This window comes from Typopeltis vanoorti, chromosome 15 (genome assembly GCF_054136105.1).
Source record: "Typopeltis vanoorti isolate ZY-2024b chromosome 15, IOZ_Tvanoo_1.0, whole genome shotgun sequence".
NCBI classification, from domain to species: Eukaryota; Metazoa; Arthropoda; class Arachnida; order Uropygi; family Thelyphonidae; genus Typopeltis; species Typopeltis vanoorti.
The window spans coordinates 90,996,568-91,018,623 of record NC_143563.1 but is presented as its reverse complement, the minus strand read 5'-3'; the positions used below and the strand labels follow the sequence as shown (position 1 = coordinate 91,018,623).

Sequence of the window (22,056 nt, the reverse complement as noted above, 5' to 3'; positions counted from 1 at the left end):
TGGAAGGTCGCTCCTAGCATGCAATGCAATGATCCAGGTGAAGATGGTGATTTGCTTTGGTCATTTGTTCGGGAGTGTGAAGAGAAGAATGATGTTGAAGTTCAACTTTATGTTTAGTGATGTTGCAATACTACCCTCCATATGATAGAGGTGGAAGCATAGATGGATAAAAATTGTACCCAACAGGCAAGTGACCAGAAGGTGACTTCCATTAGCACAGGTGGAGAGTTTTTGACATTTAGTCCTTTCAAAGTCAGACTTAGCCTTGTTTATGATGGACTTATGTTTGACTTCAGTGTATGCTTCAGGATTTGCTATTTTCTTTCCTTGGACACATTTGTTAAACCATGGCTTTGATTATAGAATTGAAATTTTGAACATTAGGGAACATGGATAATTTCTGTGACAAAAACACAAGTATCTGGATCAGCAGAAAGGTAACAATTGTTTGACCATGGAAAGGAGTCAAAGTCAGAGTATTCCCACTTGGCACATTATTTATAGTGTCAATGTTCTGCAATTTGCTATTTTTATATTGGAGTCTTTGTTAAGTAACTGTTTGTTCTCCTTTCACTCCTTGGGAACCTGCATTGCTAGAGTAGGACACCATTCATTTTATGCTACTTTCTCATAATATATGGAGAGATATCCCAACTAATCCTACTCCCATATTCTCATTTAGATTTTGTTCACTTTCAGTTCATCTATCTCACATTAGTCCTTGCATTATACACGATATACCTCTTATATGATAACTCAGTAATTCAACTATTTCTTTTTAACACCATCCTACCATCTGTATTCTTTAAAGTTGTCCTTTTATAATCATTTTTCTTTTTACTTGTAAAATAGCAAAAATATATTTTTGGATTTCCTTCAGCTTGCTCACGTAATTTCCTCTCTGATTTTATTTTCCTTAACATGTTGGTCACCTTCTTATTTGTATCTTGTACTTCTCACAAATATGCTGATAACCTATTGGCTTCTATCTCCTTTGCTGAACTTTTAATCTAGTTAATTGTAATACTATGGCTATCATCAACAGTATTCCTTCTCTACCTATCCTTCCTAAAAATACAATATCCTGTATGTTCTGTCCTTCCAAGTTAAACTAACCAATGCTTTTTGTTTCTTTTGATGTTGCTTCTCTTCTTTCACTGAACAAGACTATCCAGAGACCTTATTTCAAATTCATTCGTGTATTAGCTATCATCTGCTGGATTCGCTTCATATAAATATATATATCTACAAATTGTACACTTTTCCTCCCACTCACCCTATGCAGTTGAATCATTTGCAATTATGGCCATTGCTCTTGTTATAGGGGGCAAGACTTGCAATCTTTACTTTCTTCTTCCAGTAACTTTCTTGCTTTGTCTTGTGAAAGATTTCATGCAAGTGTGCTTTTCTTTCCTGATTGCTACCTTCCTATTCCCATCCCCCCCCCCCACTTCAGTGTTTTTTTTTTTTTTTCTTTTCTTTTCTTTGCATTTTATTCATCATCATCAAATTCCTGACATGTACTCTTGAGGGGTGTATCGGATATTATGATAGTACTACATGAAGAACTTGCATCATTAATAACTTCCTATGAACAACTTTCCTCCAAATCAATCTTATATCTGTCCAGACTCAAGTATTATTAGATCTTATATTTCTGTCTTTTAAGGCACTTTTTACTGTATCAATCCACCTATATCTTGGTCTTCCTCTGGGTCTTTTCCTTACTAACCTGACAGAGAACACTTGTTTTGCTAATCTTTTCTCTCTTTCTCAGTTTAAGTGAACATACTGCCTGAGATTAGCTCAGCGATGGATGCTAACAATGTCACATCTTATTCATCTTTCATATTTTGTTTCCCTTAGCAAAGGGAAACAGATGCTTACTCCTGATGTTAATTTCTCTATTTACATGCTCTCCACCACTCACATATTTGCCTCCTTTATTATTATCATTTATCACTTTTGGTTGAGGGGTGCTTAAGGGTTGCTATATAACTGAGAGGAGACCTCCACATAGCCTTTAAAGGAATGCGGAGAACCGATCAGGGCTTCTGACCTAATGGCCAATCCTCACCTTCTCGTGGTGCACCCTGTTAGGTATCTACCTGGATACTGAACAAATGAGGATGGGCTGGTAATTTGGGATTTAGCCAACCAAATTGAATTCTTATTAACTTAAACCAAAATAAAAAAGATGGTACAGCATGACAGAATTTCATGCTGGCGGAACGTCATCCGGTTAAACAAGGCCCCTGTTGTTTTTGCCAGGGCAAACAGCAAAAAGTCAGCTACTGGAACAAATCCTAAAACCCACCCCAACTCAACATCACCAGAGTTCAAGATCGGTACTATCAACATAAGAAGCCGGAATAGCAAAGAAATGGAGCTAGCTGAGGAATTGGATAAGTATCAGATCGACATAATAGAGGTGACGGAAACAAAAAAGACAAACTGGTGAGACTTTCTGAGCAATAAATACAAAATGTTATATTCAGGCAATGACAATCAAGGAAAACAAGGAGTAGCCATGGTATTCAACACTAAATACGAGGCTAATCTTCTTGAATGGCAGGCAGTCTCAAGTAGAGTGATGTGGGCAAATATGAGAATGGGGAACTGGACAATGAGACTTATTTGTGCCTGTAGTCCCACAGAAGGTTCTACTAAGGTAGAAGTGGAGGAATTTTTTTGAAGCTTGAGAGAAAGCAACTGGCACAATGAAAAAGGAAAAGTTGGTCCTTGTTGGGGATCTAAATAGCAGAGTAGGAAATGATTGTCAGACATACAAAAATATATTGGGAAAATTTGGAGAAAAAGAGCAAAACTAATAATAATGGCAAATACCTGTTGGATTTCTGCTCAGGATATGGACTGGTTATTACTAATACAGGTAGTCCTCAACTTATGATGATTCGCACGTATGACGGCCAGAAATTATTATTAAAAATTCTCTAATTTAACTTTGCTGCCAGCATATACATACATCACATTACTTTTGTATATGTCTGTGTGGTTAGCCGAGTGGCTATGCACTTCGCAACCATATGACTGGGAAAGCAGTGTCCTAGGTTCGATTTCCTTCGCCTCAAGTGAAGAGCTTAATGATCTTTCTCAGACATAGCCAAGTTAGCCAGTCTTGGGTGTTGACCACAGGGTTTTTCTCCCCAGTTTATCTGGGGGTTTTCCTCCTGCAAGTAGGCAAACCGGTCCCGTGAACATACTCAGCTAAGACATAGGACACATCAGGAGGCATACGGCTAGCCACCGTATCCTCGGGTACAGCTTAGAAGGGGCTAAAGACAGCTCCATAAGGCCACTAGGCCTAATACCTGAAGGGAAGAAGAAGAAAAAGAAGACTTTTGTATATGCATTGCAGCGTTGCCATTAGTCAACAAGCAAAGCCTATCACCAGTACACAGTGGGTGAATCATAGCAGCAGCTATGATTCACCCACTTCTAACTTATCTAACGTTATGTGCAAGTATACTTGAGAAACGGTTGAGAAGGATTGTGGAAGAGAAGCTTGGTGAAGAACAAGCTGGATTCTGGCCAAATAGACACTGTTAGGATCAGATTTTCAATTTATGGCAGATGGTTGAGAAATCATGGGAATATAACAAAGATCTGTATTTAAGTTTTGTAGATCTGGAAAAGGCATATGACAAGGTACCAAGAGAGAAGCTATTCGAAACACTATGATTATATGGTGTCAATGGGGCATTATATCAAGCAATACTTAGTCTTTATTTGAGTTGTAAGTCAGCAGTTAGAATTGAAGGAAGTACAGGAAGGTGGTTTAATGTTAAATCTGGTGTCAGACAAGGATGTACATTATCCCCACTGATCTATATGGATCACATTATAAAGGAAAGTGGTATTAAACATGATATCAAAATTGGAGATGTTAATCTCAGCTCTTTGCTTTATGCGGATGATGTTATTCTTCTAAATAAATCCGCTACAAGTCTGCAAGATTCCCTGACTGAAGTGAATAACTGTTGTAATAGATATGGTATGAAGGTCAGCATTAAAATGACAAAGACAATGAAAATAGACAGAAACATTGTGAATGAATTGAGAGTGGAGAACCTATAGAACAAGCAAAACATTTGAACTACTTAGGTACGATTTTTAGTGAAGATGGTATATTAAATATGGAAATAGACAACATTCCATAATTTTATTCCATTATTCTTATTTCTCTATCTTATTCCATATAAATTCATTCAGTCAACTGAATAAATTTATATGGAATAAGATAGAGAAATTAACCAAAACACTAAATTGGCTGTATACAAGACAGTATTCAAGCCAGATTTAACTTATGGATCTGAGAGCTGTGTCAGAAGTAAAACACTTGACCAAAGACTAGAGACTGCAGATATGAGAGTCCTGAGGAAGATTAGGGGCACATGAACAGATGGCATCAATGTCAATATCATATTAAAAATGAGGATATTAGAAAGAACTTGACGTTGGCAGCATCCAGGAATGTGTTAGCAGAGCTAATCTCAGGTGGTATGGTCACTTAAACAGAATGGGAAAGGAAAGATTAGCAAAACAAGTGTTCTCTACCAGGTTGACAGGAAAAACACCAAGATGTAGGTGGATTGATACAGTAAAAAGTGCCTTAGAAGATAGAAATATAAGATCTGATAATATTGGAGTCTTGACAGGTAACAGACTGATTTTGAGGAAAATTGTAGGTAGGATGTTAGTAATGATGTAATTTTTCATGTGTACTATCATATCCTGTACAACCCTAGAGGGTATCTATCAAGAATTTATGACTTTTGGTTGAATCTGGCACTCTTTCTGTACTTCTTTCAATGTGTTCTTTCATTATTTTCTATTTTTATCCACGAACCTTCCATTCTTCTTAAACAACGATATCTAGGCTGCCACTATCCTTTTTCCTTTGTGCAATTTAGCTGCATTTACTAAATAATGAAAAGTTACTTTTTTTGAATAGTATTTCCTGTACATTTTCACCTCCTCCAAATGAAATATTCTCTAATCTTAGAAATAGCAGAAATGAATCTTATTGAAGGCCAAATTACTTCTTAATCTGTATTATTTTCTGCCATGATTAATGACATTTCATCATTGTTACATAGGTCTTCTCTTTCTTCTCCCTTCTACGTGTTAGGCCTACTGTCCTGTTATAGTCGCACTCATTCCGAGGATAAGGTGACTAGTCCTAATGCTTCCCGGTATATTCTTTGGCTGTAGCTGCATGTGTTCACAGGGCCGGTTTGTCTACTTGTGGGAAGGAAAACCCCAGATAAACTGGGGAAAAAATCCTGCTATCCATGCCCAAGACCAGCTAACTTGGCTATGACTGAGAAAGATCCTTAAACATCATACGTCAGCAACAGGAATTGAACCCAGGACACTCCTTTCCCAGGCATATGGTTGTGAACACATAGCCACTAGGCTAACTGCATGGACTGTTACATAGGTAACAGGCATTATTTGCTTTTTAGGAGAAGTAAAAAAAAAAAAGTCTACTGTAACATTAAAAAATATATTAATTTTTTTTTTTTTTTTAAATTACAATTTCATCTACAAATAGGCTGTAAGCCTGAAAAAGGAGAAACTTGTTCATGTTGGATTTGAAGACCTCTACATTGTATTCTTTGGTAAACATATAGAAGCATAGTAGCAGAAGGAATGAAAGAGGAAAAGAAACTTGTTCTCTGAGTTTGGATTTGAACTCTGAAGGATTGTTGGATTGCACATGCAAGTTTCATTGGGTTTAGTAGAGGGAGGGAATTATTAATGCTACAGTAGTGAACAAATTAATTCGAACACTCGCATTTTAGTCATGCCTAAGCAAAATAATGAACTTATTAGGAGCAGAAGAGCACATACGTTAAACTCCAGCTTTACCTAATAATTTATATGTGCTCTTCTGCTCCTAATAAGTTAATTATTTTGCTTAGGCATGACTAACAACATAGAACACATTATTTTCTTATTCCATACTTTCATGTATTAAGTTATCCTTGTATTACAAGTTAATTTTCGAAGTCGTTTTCATTATGGCCCACAAATTTTCTGTTGGGTTAATGTCAGGAGAGTTATCTGGCTACTGAAGCAATTGGATGTTGTAATTCTTGAGGAACTTTTTTTTTTTTGAAGTGTGGCATGGAGTGAGATCCTGTTGGAAGAAGAGTTCTTTGTTTTCTGGATCTGTGGGACCAATCTTTTCTTCAATATTTTTATTATGTATTTGTCACTTTTTATCATACCGTCAACAGGCACAAGTGATTCTGGACAATCATATGTAAAACAACCAAGAACATCTTTTTAGCTGGATGTTTAGGAGCTTGTTGAAGGGGGTAGGAGAAGTCTTCTCAGCCTCTGATTTGCAAACATAGGGTACTTGCTTTCTTTGGACAGAGAAATGGCTCATCTGAGAATGTGACTTTCTTCCATTTCTCAACAGTCCAATCTTTGTACTCTTTTGCCCACTGGAGCCTCTTTCCTTTGTCAACAGTTATTTCTTTTTTGGTCTGTGAACAGTCCTTCCTGCTTCCAATAATCTTCAACAGACTGTCATGTCAGAAACATGACTGCCAAAAATCCTGGGTGCCAAGTCTCTATTTTAGTCTGTAGCAGACAATCATTTGAGTCATTTTGCTTTTTCTAACTAGTAAATGATCTTGAGTAAGTGTAGTTTGATTTTTTTGTTTTTCCTTTTACTGTCAGGAGAAAAGGTACCTCTCTCCCTAAACTAATTTTAAAATTGCATTAACAGTACTCAAACCAACACCACATATATAGGCAGTTTGTCTTTTTTGAGTCATGAATGTGTTGAGAAAGAGTACATATTTTTGAACACTTTCTTGGAGAGGTATCCATTTTATAGCTCCACAAAATGAATAAAACTATTAATGTCAACTCGTTTACACTATTAAAAATGCACAATACTATTAATAAACTTTGTAGAGACAGTTAAAAGCAGTAATAAATCAAAATAGTGAACTAAAAACCAACACGGAAAATAGTAAACCGAAACCAAAATTATCGTGAACTAAAACAAACCAAAAACTTGACACAAATTCAGCCTGTTCGAATTCATTTCTTTACTACTGTAGTTTTGGTGAATATTTATTATGGAAATATTTATAGACGATATATGCAGCAGAAACTAAATGCTATGTGAAAGCAGGTAGAGTAAATTGGTAAGAGACAAGTTTTTAATATGATGACTCTTCTTTTGAAAGGAGTATTTTTAGAGAGCTCTTAGGGCCACTATCCCAAATGTGAGCAATGATAAATGGATGATCAATGGTAGAGTTGTGAGCCCTTCAAAGGCTCACTTTAATGAGTATGGGAATTGCAAATACGTTTATAGAAGCGAGACATGGGCAACAACTAAAAAGCAGGAAGACTGTTATGTGTGGCTCAAAGAGCCTTGGAGAGAATACTCCACATAACAAAAAGGATAGCATAAGAAATACTGGAATTAGAGAGATGACTGGAGTAGATCGTGATCTGTTGTAAAGTGCATAAATTGAGATCGGCTGGCCATATTAGTAGACTGCCATATGAAAGATAGACAAAATTAAACACTGAGTGGATACCAAGAGAAGGAAAGGTTGACAAAGAACAAGATGGAGGAATGATCTACCAAGGTTTGACATGAGATGGTGAATGTTGGCTAAAGACAGACAAATGGAAAGTTAATGTGGAGGCCTATATCCAGCAGTAGATGGAAAGAGAGGTATAAAAAAGAAGTATATTACTATCTGCAGTAGATGGCTAACAGAAACTCTGCTCTAGATATCACTTTCCCAAGCTTTTAATAAACTAGGATCACACCAGGCAAAGACATTTATAAGCATCCATGCCTGCAGTGAGATTTAAATCCACAACCTGTCTTTTTATGGATTTTTGTATATTTTAGTATACTGTTATAACAATTTCTAATTTATATATTTATAGAAACAACATTTTTATCAACAAAATTTCATTTTCATAGAAGTGACCAAAACAAAGTATGCATTGTCTTATGTGTCCATATACAAAAATGGAATGGTACATAACCATAACTAACAGTTATTCTAGATGTGCTATTCTAGTATGGTGAGGTATAAAAAAATCTAGACAGATGAAAATCACATCATCCAACACATTGCTGTGCAAGAAAGCTAGATGTGAAATTAGCTATATTTAGGTATTACTTCAGCATATCTTGTACATAGGAAATGTTTTCAGCAACATAATGTCACTATTGGTAGTAGACATTTTTTTTTCACTTGGTTATAAAATAAATCAAAAATGCCAAGAAATTATATTCTGGTGCACTCTTTTCTTGTCTACGAAGTATCTTCACAACTAGGCTACTTGTATATAGCGGTAATGACTTTGCATTGATTGCCTTAGTATCCCATAATGCAAAGCATGCATCCTTTTTGGGTAGGTGGGAAACCCAAAAGAGATACCATGGGATGCTAAGGCAATTAATGTGTGTGAGGTCATTAGCCTCTATATACAAGTAGCTCAGTAGTTGAAGATACTTTATGTGCAAACTTTGTTTTGTTTGGTTATACTTGGATAAAGGATTAAACAAGAATATAATTTCTTGGCATTTTTTATTCAATTTATAATCAAGTGTAAAAACTTTCTACAACTAGCTTTAATCTAGAGTATTTTAATAAGGCATTATACCTTTTCACTATTTGTATATGGGAAATATGACTTCTGCATTACCTCAACCTTGGTAACTCTTCTGGATATAGGTCTGGTTCACTGAGACCTCAATAAAGGTCGAAACTGGTCTGTGTAGTGGCCCTTCATAATACACAGCATTATAGATGTCTAATATAATGTGTTTTGCGTTATCGGATTCTGAGGTAATTAGCCCTTATATGCAAATAGCCTAGTCTTGAAGATACTTCATGGACAAACTTTGTTCACTTCCACTTGAATAAACAATTAAACAAGAATATAATTTCTTGGCTATTTTAAGTTAATGTTACTAATAAGTCATCTGTTGCATCATTTAATTAATCTTAAATATTCATATACACATTGCTCCATATCAGTGTTTTATGTTCTAACTGCAACATAAACAACTTTGGTGGTCAATAACTTTGTTGACCCACATACCCAATATAGCACTACTTTAATTTTGACAAGAATTGTTTTATAAAAAGGGGGGGAAAAATTCATAAAATGAAGTGGAAATTGGTGTCACAAACTCAAACTACTAGCAGTGGTCTAAAGATCAGAGACTCAGAAGTCAGATATTAGGTGTTTTAGTGCCTAATGAAAAAGAGTAGGGTAGTAATGTTAAAGAAAGTTTCCATAAATTATATTAATTTATGGAAACCAATATACATTGGTTTCCATAAATTAAAGAAAAATTGTGACAAGGGAGAAATGGAAAAACATGAAATAAAGGTATCTAATAGACAAATTTGGGTTGTGACCGTTATTCATAACTACTGATAAAAGTAAATTAAAGGATTAAACCTAGAAATTATATTCTTGGTTTAATCCTTAATCCAAGTGGAAGCAAAGAAGTTTGCAACTGAACTATTTTCAGGACTAGGGCAACTTGTATAAAGAAGCTAACGACTTCACATCACTTGCATTAGTATCCAATAATGCAAAGCATATTTCCTTATGGACATGTATAATGCTATGCATTATGGGATGGGTCACTACCCAGACTGGGTAGTGACTATACAAGTAGCCAAAAGGTGTCACACCTTATTAAAATACTCTGGATTAGAGAAGTAAGTTGTATGAAGTTTTTCCACCTAGTTATACTATAAATTAAGGATGCGAAGAAATAACATTCTTGGTTTAATCCTTTATTATTATTATTGTTCCGGGAAACTCCAAGGAGTCGACAGACTCATTGAGGGAGGCCCTAACATCATGTCTGGAACAACTATTCAACATTCACACAGTATCTATCATATCTTGCCTTAAACTCATTCACGGTCGTAGCACCCACAACAGACTCTGGAAGCTTATTCCACTCATTCACCACTCTCCAAGTAAAAAACCTAGCTCTAACACCCTTGTCAACCACACTCTTGCCCAGCTTCCATGCATGGCCCCTAGTCCTCCCACCACCAGTCATATTTTCAAAAATATCTTCTGGATCAATCTTATAAAAACCCTTCAGTAATTTGAATGTCTCAATCATATCACCCCTCCTTCGCCTATCGTCCAATTTCTGCAACCCACAAATCCTCAACCTATTCTCATAAGGTTCATTCCACAGATCTGCTATCATCTTGGTCACTCGTCTCTGGACCCTCTCCACTTCCTCCCCATCACGAAGAAACCCTGGTGCCCATAACTGGGCACAGAAGTCCAGATGGGGTCTTATCAAGGCTCGATACAGAGGGACACAACTTGTTTGTCTCTGCATGTTAAAGTATTTTTCATAAGCCAAGTGATTTGGTTAGCTGTTTTAGTCACTTTTGCAATGTGCCCCCTAAACTTCAACTCCCTATCCACCAGCACTACCAAATCCCTGGCCTCATCAATCTCCTGGAGTACGGTCCCACCAATGCGATATACTGCTGCTGTTCTTTTCACCCCAAAGTGCATAACCTTACACTTTGCCACATTAAACTGACATCCATTTTTCCTAGCCCAGTCCTCCAAACTATCCAAATCATCCTGTGCACTCACAATCGCTCTACCCAACTTTGCATCATCAGCAAACAAGTGAATACTTCCTCTCAAATCCTTTCCAATATCATTGATGAACAAATTGAAAAGCAGTGGTCCAAGAACATAGCCCTGCGGCACTCCACTAGTCACAAGACGTCTTTTTGACTCCACTCCTGAATAAACCACTCTCTGGTATCTCTCCTTCAACCACCCTCCTATCCATCTTACCAACCCTATATCTATCCCCATCTGCTCCAGTTTACTGATTAGGGTTCCATGTGGTATCCTGTCAAAGGCCTTGGCAAGGTCCAGTAGTATCACTGTAAACCCATTACCCCTATCCAGTTGAGCCGTCACTGTGTTATAAAACGTGAGCAAGTTACTGAGGCATGATCTACCCTTCACAAAACCATGTTGTCCCCCATACAATATCCCATTTTCATCTATCCAATCCTGTATTCTTTTCTTGACTAATTTCTCTAAGACCTTGACAATGATTCCTGATATGCTAATCAGTCGGTAATTTACAACAGCATTCTTGGAACCACCTTTATGCAGTGGAACTATTTTCCCCTCCTTCCACCCGCTCGGGACTAACCCAGACCCGAGACTCAAATTAAACAAAATGGTCAAGGGTACTGACAATTCTTTAGCTGCTTCTCATACTACACGAGCTGGTATACCATCCAATCCCACAGATGTATTGACATTGAGGTTATGCAATAGACTACTCACCTCCACTTCATTCACCACAATTCCCGTATAATCTATTGGTTTATTCGTTTCTGCAATGTCACCACCTGGATGATATATTCTTGCAAAGTGTTCACTCAGTAACTCGGCTGTCTCAACTGATTCAGTTACCTCCCTACCATCGGCATTCTTTAAAATCATTCTGCCATGTACATTTTTCCTTTTACTTGCTACATATCTAAAAAACTCTTTAGCCTGCATGGCCAATATTCTTTCGTAATCCTTTTTTGCTTTTCTTACCACACTCGTCACCCTTCTGGCCTGTTCTTTATACCGTTCATGTGCCTGCCGGTCACCTTTCTCCTTAAATTCCCTCCGTAGTTGTTTCTTTTTTTGCAGCTCAAGCTTAATGGTGTTATTCATCCATTTAACCCCTACTTGATTTATTATTTGGACTCTAGGTATACAGTCAGCCATTGCTTCATGCAAGCACTTCTTAACTATCTCCCATGCAGTATCAACTTCTAGTCCTTGCAGTTGTACATGCCATGGCACTGAGCCAATCAAACTCCTAAGCTTGTCATACTTTCCAGCCCGATAATTCCACATGTACCCTGTCTTAATTGTAAATTCCACACCTTTAGCCACCTCCCAAGTCAAGACCCTATGATCACTCTCACCAATTGGTGGCAATGTGGTCATATTTGTTACAGCCAAATCCTCAGATGTAATTACTAGGTCAAGCACTCTCTGACCCCTAGTATTTTCCATTACATGCTCTCGCAGATAGTTATCCCTTAATAACCGCATAAAATCCAATTCCTTCCTCCCGTGTGTCCTCTCCTCACTCCAATCAATGCGACCATAGTTGAGATCTCCCATAATAATCACTCTCCTTCCACTCATTTCTTCTATTTGCTTCAATTCAATCCCACTAGCTATATGCATACTGTCACCACCATCTTTTCCATCACCTGGTCTATAGCAGCACCCAATTGTATATTTAGTTCTGCTAGCCACAATCTCACACCAAATGGCCTCAAATGTGCTCTTTTCTCTATCCTGCAATTCAACTTCTATTCTCCTTGGCTGTAGCTCATCAGCTATCATCAACAATACTCCTCCCCCCATTTTATTCTCTCTGTCATTCCTGAACACACTATACCCATCACATTCAATCCCACTAGCTATATCATCTACAGTCAGCGATGTTTCACTAATACCAATAACCTGTGGTCTGGAAGTGCCAACCATGGCCAAAAACTCTTCCTTCTTGTTCCTAATACTCCTAGTATTAGTGTACATGAATTTAAGACCCCCCTTAGCCCCAACCCTACCTTGATGCCTTATATTAACTATCCCACTCTGGTTTGTTGTCCTTTATCCAAGTGTAAGCAAACAAAGTTTGCACCTGAACTATTTTAAGGACTAGGGGCAGGACAGAAATATGACTTCTGCATTATCTCAACCTTGTTATCACCTCCGGCTCCTACTGATGAGACCTCAGTAAAAGTCGAAACCGGTTTGGGTAGTGACCCTTCCCATAATGCATAGCATTATACATGTACATAAGGAAATGTGCTTTGCATTATAGGATACTAAGGCAAGTGATGTGAAGTCATTAGCTTCTTTATACAAGTTGCCCTAGTCCTGAAAATAGTTAGGTGCAAACTTTATTTGCTTACACTTAGATAAAGGATTAAACCAAGAATATAATTTCTTGGCATCCTTTATTTATAGTACAACCAAGTGGAAAAACTTTCAACAATTATATTAATGGTATTAACAGCTCCAAACAAACTATTTTATCAAAAAGATGTTTATTAACTGACTTATATTTCACTGGATTTCAAACCGACATCTTCAGATCACATAGAAGCATATTATAGTTTACATGCAGCAGTGAGTAAGTGAAACAATTCAAATTGTAATGGACAAAAGATCTAAAGTACTAATTTATCATCCTCTAATGTTTTTTTTTTTTTTAAATAAATATTACAGAAATATTCAACTATCACTTCTAAGGCTGGAAAAGGCCACTCTTGCCTCATTTGGTATGATAAGTATTACAGCTATGTAGAAGTTGATCTTAAGATAGCAGTCTCCCAAATTTTTTGCAAATTAATGCACTTGCACTTGTTAGCTTAGGAGAATTCTTCATAGCCAACTCTAAAAAATTCTTTATGATCTGTAATGACTTCTAAATAGCAGATTGGTTTTCTTCCATCTAATCCTGTGTGAAGATGTTTCCAGGGCATAATCTGCCAGTCTTGACTTGCCATAATCATTTTCTTCATGCCCATTTCTTACCTGAATGTTTCTTTCTTTCACATCTCATATATTACTTTTCACTGTATTGCATAAAAATTCATCAAGCAGTCTTTGAGTTATCATGATTTTTCTCTTTGTTCCTTAATTTATGTAAATTAGTGTGTACCTTTTGCAATTTAAATAATTTTTTAAAATTAAAACTAAGTGATATTAAATTATTTAATTAACTGTACGTATTTTAATACATCTAGCGTTCATTCCGTGCCATGTATGACTATTCAGCACAGGACTCAGACGAAGTCAGTTTCCTGGATGGTGACATTATTGGGAATTGTAATCCAATTGATGATGGATGGATGACTGGTACTGTGGAACGTACAGGGCAGAGTGGTATGCTTCCGGCAAATTACGTGGAGCCAATAAACTGATGAGTACATAAATAAATACTTTGAGGATGAATATTGTCTATATTTTGAATTTCTTCTGTTCTGCATTGGGTGGGGGGAGGGTGATTCACAAATTCAAGTTGTTTTGGTCATCAATAATTTTTAATGCAAAAAAAAAAAAATGGAAAGGAACAGATACAACTAATTTAGTACTTGTGGTATCAGAATTTTGATTGCAGTGAATCTCATTCAGAAATGAGTACTTGTGAGAATATTTCTGTAAGTTAAGAAATATTTAATTAGAGTATAAAAATTTTTGGTATGTCAGTTCCATGCCAATATGTATTGTTAAAATGGTGGAGAGCAGTTACGCATTTTGTAATAAAATAACTTTCATACTTAAATTTTCAAACTGTTGATGCAGTTTTTGTATATTATTAATTTGTCTACTTAGAAAAACTTGTGATTTTTTTTTTTTTAATTTCAGAAGTGAAAATAGGTTTGTATAATTTTTTTCATATAATTTTTGTGAAGAATAGGTGATATTTGCAATTTTATATATTGTATCATAAACAGAAGTTATACTCATTTTTTAAGTTGAAAGTACTAATTTGTAATGTATACTTCATGAACTAAAAAGGTTCCACCTAAGTAATTGCTAAAACTTGTTGCATGTTCTTAGTAGTTTAAATGTAGTAGTAGTATTTATTTCAAACTTCAAGATTATATAAGAAGTACTAAGCTTATGGACACTTTCCATGACTCAGTATTTTATATTAAATCAAACATTCAGGCATCTTGCTTTCTGTGCTTGATAAAATGCCTGGTGTTTAATTTTTCTATTATATTAAATGTTTTTGTTAACCCTGTGATGCATCTAATCATAAAGTTATATCTATTTTCAAGTAAGAAGTCTATCAGCTAACTGTTATGATTGTTCTGATTTCATCTTGTTGTCAGTTATCTTGGCCAGCAGTTTTTTGATGCCGTGCTTGTAGTTTTTGGTAGTCAGATATGAGTATTGGCTGTATAATAAATTATTTTTTTTAAAACTAAGGTAGTTTCTTTATTTTAGCATGTATATTTCTTTTAATATCTAAATTTCTTCCCTTCTCTTTCCTCTCTCTCATTAAACGAAACTAGCATGATTTATGTGAAAGATATTCTGAATTCTACAGAAGCATGTAAAACAAATCTTGTTCCATGTAGATGCATGATTGTTTTTATATTGTATAAATTTAATCCTGATTGTATAAATTTTAACTTTCATATTATTCAGAGTTAATTTCATTTTAATATTTACTTTTTTATGCAAAATACTTCTGTTTGTGAAGTTTAAATGAGTTCGGTATATCAATACCTGAACTTTGTATAAAACTTTATTTCTTATATTGTGCACGGCTGTATGTATTTGTTAATATTTAGTTACACTTGTTTCCTGAAAACTTCTGAATAGACAAGAATTTGTACAAATTTTTTTTATTAAGTTGAGCATTTTATACTTAACCCAGTTATATACTGAAAGTCAGTTTTGTCCTTTAGTAATTTTTCTTTTCTGTAATAATTCAACTAATGTTACTTTTCCGTTAGAGATGCAGCTTTTAAGTTTTGATGAGATGTTATAAAATATAGGTTTATCAATGTTGATAATTACCTTTTCCATTAATTTTAATGTGAACAGTTAACATGAATTAAATGTGATCTTATTGGATGAATATGCAGATTTGGCTTGATTGATGAATTACATTAACATGTTTTCTGTTGGTATAGTTGCATCTACTAATAATAATGAGAAATGAATGTAAGATTGGGATTAATATGATCAGGCTAAAAAAAAAATATATATAATAAAAAGTAGTTTATTTCAACTACTATTTAGTGATATAGCCTATTATATAGCACTTTTTTTTTTATAGCATTCCAGCATATGAGAGGTTATAAAATCTAATATACTAGTTCCATGGTTGGATCCAGAAGTTTTGAGAAGTCTTAGATTCTTCTCAAATAACTGTAGACGTAATTCATGAAAAATAACTTCTTCCAAATAGTTGACATAAGGACAGTGAAAGAATAGCAAGAAAATCTTGGTTGAATTTTGAAAGTCAATGTGTGGATAAGCTGCTGTTTGTGTGAAGATGATGTCACTAAAAATTATGTAGAAATGGTATGGAGCAGAAACAGACCATCTGTGCAATAAGTTGGGGAGGGTGAGTGGAGGAATCAGTCATCTAGATACTTGACTAATCTTATATTCATATAGTTCTCTTGAAACAAAGTCAAGGGTTTGTCCAGTGAGGTTGTCAAGAAATATGTAAATAGAATTTGTATTCTGTTTTGTTACGAATTGTAAAGCAAGATATATTCACTATTTATTCTGGGAATAATCCTTTTGGGCTAAATTTGATATTTATTGTTAAAGCATTTATTAGTTCATATAAACTTTTCCATAACATGTTCACCTTTTTAAATATGAGCAAGCCACCTTATACCATATGAAAAATAATTAAAGAATGGAGGGAAGGGGAAAAAATTCTTTGTGCACATATATTACACAATACTACTAGGCTGTATTGCTTTTCTTTCAGTTAATAATTGCATTAATAGAATGTCATATCTATTTAAGGAAAGGTGATAATGGGATTTTTTTTTAATTACTTAGCTTAAATATTTTTTCCTCTGAGGATATTTCTTTTCTTTTATTGTCAAGATAATGTTCATTTTATTTTAATCTCTCCACCCATACAAAAAAAAAAAAAAAAAAAAAAAAAAGCTTGGCATGAACATTTCTCATATGATATCTTCATTTAAAAATTGCCAGGAAAATTACCCTTGTATTGCATTAAAGGGTATGTATATAACATGCATTATTGTCTTACCTTTAATGCCATTTGTAAAACAAATCAAATGGCATTAAAGGTAAGACAATAATATGGATACGAGAGTACATTCACTGGCATGAACATTGACATAATAGTTCGAGATGTGAGAAATTGCTTCCATTGGAAGCAAGGAATTTTAATTATGATTGAATGTCGGGATGAATTGGGGGAATAATTTGTCAGCTGAGAACTTTCTTTTTTCAAATACAAATATCTCACTTTTCTAAATACCACACTTACTTTTGAGAACCTGATTTTCTGCTAAACCAATCTTTATTTAGCCCTCTTAACTTCACTGCTGTGTTTATATATCAACCACCCACACACGAGAAGTCACCTCTAACACAACGGTGCTGCATGTGGGCAAGGAGGAAAAATCTGTTAAATGGTTATAGGGAAGGCTGTTTGCCTTCCCCATATCATTTAACAGATAGAATGAAGTTGAAATGTGTGTGTGTGGATGTTGACAATTGCTGCTTGTGTTCTTACATAATTAAATGAATGTACTTCTTTTTTTTTAAGCATGTCGGGATGACATGCTTAAAAAAAAAAGATACAATATGATAGATACAATTGAGTACCTATGAGAAAGTGAGTGGAGGAAATTTGCAGGAGAGGAATTGCATATTAGGTGAATTTTCCTCTTCTGTATATTATTATTATTAAGAGAGACCTCTAGTGAGTCAGAGACTCATCGAGAGAGGCCACATATTACACACACCAGCTATCATACTTATTCTTGAATTCATTCACACTGCTTGCACTCACAACATCCAAAGGTAATCCATTCCAATCACACACCACCCTCTGAGAGAAAAATCTAGCTCTCATGCCCTTCTTGGTTGCTTTCATTCTCAGCTTCCAAGGATGACCTCTTGTCCTTTCCCCACCCTCCATAAAGTGAAATTCTGTATGACCCTTTTAGAACTTTCTAAGTCTCAATCATATCACCCCTCTTTCTCCTGTTTGCTAGTGTCTGCAAATTCTCAATCTGTCTTCATAATCAGTATTCCACAATCCTGATATCATTTTTAACACACTTCTTTGCACTCTCCCCAATATATCAGAATCATGATAAAAACCAGGAGACCAGACCTGCACACAATAGTCCAGGTGAGGTCTTATCAAGGCCTTGTAAAGAGGTAAAATAACATCCTTATCTTTACATGTGAACGTTCATTTCAGCATTACAATTATCTTTTGAGTTGTATTTTCAATCTTTGCCACATGGCTCCTGAACTTCAACTTCCTGTCTATTAACACTCCAAGATCCTTAGGCTAATCCCACCAATATAATGCAACATTGGATATCTAATCATGCCAAAGTGTGAATGACTTTACGTTTACTAACATTGAACTGACACCCATTTTCCTATGCCTACAATTCCAGCCTATTCAAATCGTTCTGCAAAGACTGCATGTCAGCAGCATTCTGGATTACCCTACCTACCTTTGCATCATCAGAAAATAGCTGTATGTTGCTTGTCAAATCCTTCCCAATATCATTAATGTACAGATTGAATAGCAGTGGACCAAGTACTGATCCTTGTGGTATACCACTTGTTACCTTAAATCTTGCAGACTCAGATCTCCCGTATACCACTTTCTGATTATCTGTCATTCAGCCATCCTCTTATTAATGCTAATATTGTATAACCCAAACCCATTTTCTCCAATTTATGCAACAGTCTACCATGCTGTATTCTGTATCATGGTGTATCCATTCCCCTTGTCTAGTTCAATGGTAACATTGTTATAGAATGTGAGCAAGTTGCTAAAACATGACCTTCCCTTAGTAAACCCGTGTTGTTCATTGCAAGGTAGAGATTCACTGTCGACTGATTTCTGAATGCGGGCCCTAACCAATTTTTCCAGAATCTTCAAAATCATTCCTGAGATACTAATTGGTTGATAGTTGGATACATCGGTCTTTGCACCACCCTTGTGCAATGGAATTGCCATACATTCCTGTGGAATCTTCCCTGTTCTGAGACTCATATTAAATATCCTGATGAAAGGAATGGCCAGTTCAGCTGAACACTCTTTTAGAACAAGTGCTGATATTCCATCAGTCCCCATGGCTGAATTCTTATTCAATTTGTGCAACAGCTCTAATACCTCATCCTCACACACCTGTGTTTTTTCATCTAGTGAGAGGTAACAGTGAGCTCAATGTTGTGTTCACCTGGTTGATAGCTTTTACTTGCAGCATATTGATAGAATTCTTGTGGGTTGTCTTTAGCACGCAGAGCCAGTTATTTTTCATACTCAGACTTTGATTTCCGTACAACAATTGACTATTCTAGCCTGCTGCTTATAACATTCATAACGGACTCCATCCTTATGCAAACGGTATTCCTTCCACATTGTCCTTTTCTTACAAATCTCTTGCTTAATAAGATTATACATCCATTTGACTCCTGCTCTATTTATTCTTCAAACTTTCAGGACACATTCTTCTGATATCGCATTATTTAAATACTTCCCATGCACTGTTGATATTCTTTCCATCCAACAACTGATCCCATTCCACTGAAATCAGTGTACACCTCAGTTGGATATAATTCCTAGGGACATTTTGTGTGCACTACTTCAAATGCAAGTACTACCATATTCTGAAGTCAGATTTGGAATTTAATGTCGAGCATTAGTGAAGTAGTGTTTTCACTGTAAATAGGTGAGAAGACAGAATTGTGTTTTGATAGCTTTGAAATTCATTAGATATGTTTCTCCTGCTTGAGAATGATGAGATCAGTAGTTAAGACATTGAATCTTAGATTTGCAATAACCAGTCATCTGAGTACTTCAAGATTTCTTTAATGAAGAGGAATGGAGATTACTGTCATCAGCAAACCTATTGTATGATTTGAAGTCAAGAAGGTTATTGTAATATAGGTGGAAGAGCATGGATGGAGAGAGAGCAGAATCCTGGTGTGCTCCAGCATTGTGAGTGGGGGGGGGGGGGGTCAATCCATGATATGCAATGCAGGACCAATCAAAGGGCAGGAGGGAGAGAGATCATGAGATGATAGCTTGGTAAAAAGATTAGACATGATTAGATGCCTTTAGAAATATCAAGAGTGACCATATTAGTTTCTCTTAATTTTTTGGTAGGTGTCCAAAGACGGGTAAAGTTATTGATGTTGAGGGTCTGCTGTGGAAAGAATGGCAGAATCCATACTGGTGATCAGTAATTGATAGGTCTCTCCAGATAGAGACTGGCTGTTGATGAACCTCCTCCATTGAGAGTAGTTGGAAGACTGATTTTTCCCTTTCTTTAGAGAAATGCTAGAAAAAGGTTCTATTGCTGATGGGTAGATGCCAAATGAGCCTAACAAATTACATAGGTGATACAAGATGTGTTAATTCTGGAGCACAAGTTATCGCAATTATAAAAAACAATCTGGACCAGGAGATTTATTAATATCACAGGTATTAAGTATTTTTCTTATGTCCTGGCAGAAGATGAGCAGTGGTGTGCTGTGGCTAATTCATAGAATAGTGGGAAATTTGCCTTATCTATTAAATGGTAGTTGGAGGAAAAGACTAATGCTAAGGGATCTGTGTTATCCTTAGATGTTACCATTATATCCTTGAGATGAGAGGGAGAGGTGAAAACATGGTAGAGCAGAAGTTCTAACAGCCTTGGTGAAGGAGCAGAAAGTTTGACTGCTATTTTATCTTTGTCTTTCTTTCTTGGATTTTTCAATTTCTTTATGATTCTTATAGGAGCTCAGAAACTAGTTTTTAACTTGAGCCATTGAATACATCTGAATTTTTGTCTAGCTTTGTTACAGTTGCAAGTGAAGCAGACTTGAATGGGATATGAGTTTTAGGTTCAGTGGAGAAAAATGACATTCATTCCAGCAAGAATTATTTTATTAGATCAGAGCAGGTGCTTGGATCAGGAGAATGGAAGCAACAATAAGATGATAGAAAAAAAAAGATGCATAATCCCTACACAGGGAGTTTCCAGACTGCATGCCTTCTAAAAGCTCTGTGTGTTGTTATACTCTCTCCTGCCTAGAACAATCTGGTAGAATAAGCAGCAGCAGAATTATTTACTAGTTGATAAGGAAGACTTCTAAAGTGTTAGTTCATTCCTATATACTGTCTAGTGGCTGCCTGTAGAAACAGTTTTATTGCTATAATTATCAAATAGATGTGGAGAATATAAACAGCAAGGTCATCACTGGTGCTCCGTGTGTGAAAGGGTGGGGAACTTACTTTGGATACGTAGCATGGCATTAGCCACTTTCTGCCTCCAATAAGGATAGTGGTGTTTCACTGGGCAATGTAAGTCATTTAGCATAAATTTTTTAATGGAACAAATTAAACTGCCAATCAAAAACTTGTCATGAAATTTTCAAACTTCTCAAACTGTCAATAATTAAAAATCAAATGCATTCACAATCATGCGTCATTCCTTTTGTGGATTTAACAAATGCTACGCTACTATCATATTGATATTAACACAGAAGAATTTCATGCTGCATTTCACTTGATATCCTGAGGAAGCATAAAAAAAAATTACAATATTATTAATAATGAATTTGCTGGTAATTAAAAAGGTATGCTAATATTTCAAAGGAGCATTTGAGAGAGTGATGACAGTGAATAGATAACTGTATTTCAATTGAGAAAGAAAATAAGAAATCCTAACTTTTAAGTGTCTTCTAGCCTAATGGATTCATGTACTCTGAGATATACATACATTTTCCTCTGCCCTTTGAATAGCATTGGGAAATTCAAGCTCCTCTCCAATTAATTTATCATAGTAATTTTATAGAATAGGACTAAAATCAGGGGCGCGCCGGCCATATGCGCAATGTGTGCAATGCACACAGATGCCAGGATAGTAGGTGCCAAAGAGGAGGAAATACTTTTTAAAAAAATGTTGTTTTATTGGGGGGGGGGGGTGTCAACTAAAGTTTTGCACACAGGTGCCAGACACTACTGCCGCGCCCCTGACTGAAATGTAATCAGTGTCAGAACAAATTCTTGAACTTCTTGCAGGTATTTAATATATATTATATGTGTGTCTATTAGCACAATACTAATAACATTACAAATCTATAGAAAATAATATTTATTAAAAAACTTTCCAGTTTATAATATCTATTAATGTTTGATAATTAAACAATGTTTTCTTCAAATGGGTATTCGGATTGTATTTT

At 35.6% G+C, this 22,056-nt stretch overlaps 1 protein-coding gene across 6 annotated transcripts in view; it reads left to right on the top strand.

The window, feature by feature from the left end:
* Lasp (LIM and SH3 domain protein Lasp) overlaps positions 1-15,874 on the top strand; it is a 287,808-nt gene extending 271,934 nt beyond the window's left edge. For all 6 annotated transcript variants that reach the window (XM_090405601.1, XM_090405599.1, XM_090405596.1 and 3 more), the window contains one exon: positions 13,866-15,874. In XM_090405601.1, the coding sequence (XP_090261727.1) occupies positions 13,866-14,042 (177 nt within the window). In that variant the 3' untranslated portion in view covers positions 14,043-15,874. The remainder of the gene's footprint in view (positions 1-13,865) is intronic.
* The last annotated feature ends 6,182 nt before the right edge of the window (positions 15,875-22,056 follow it).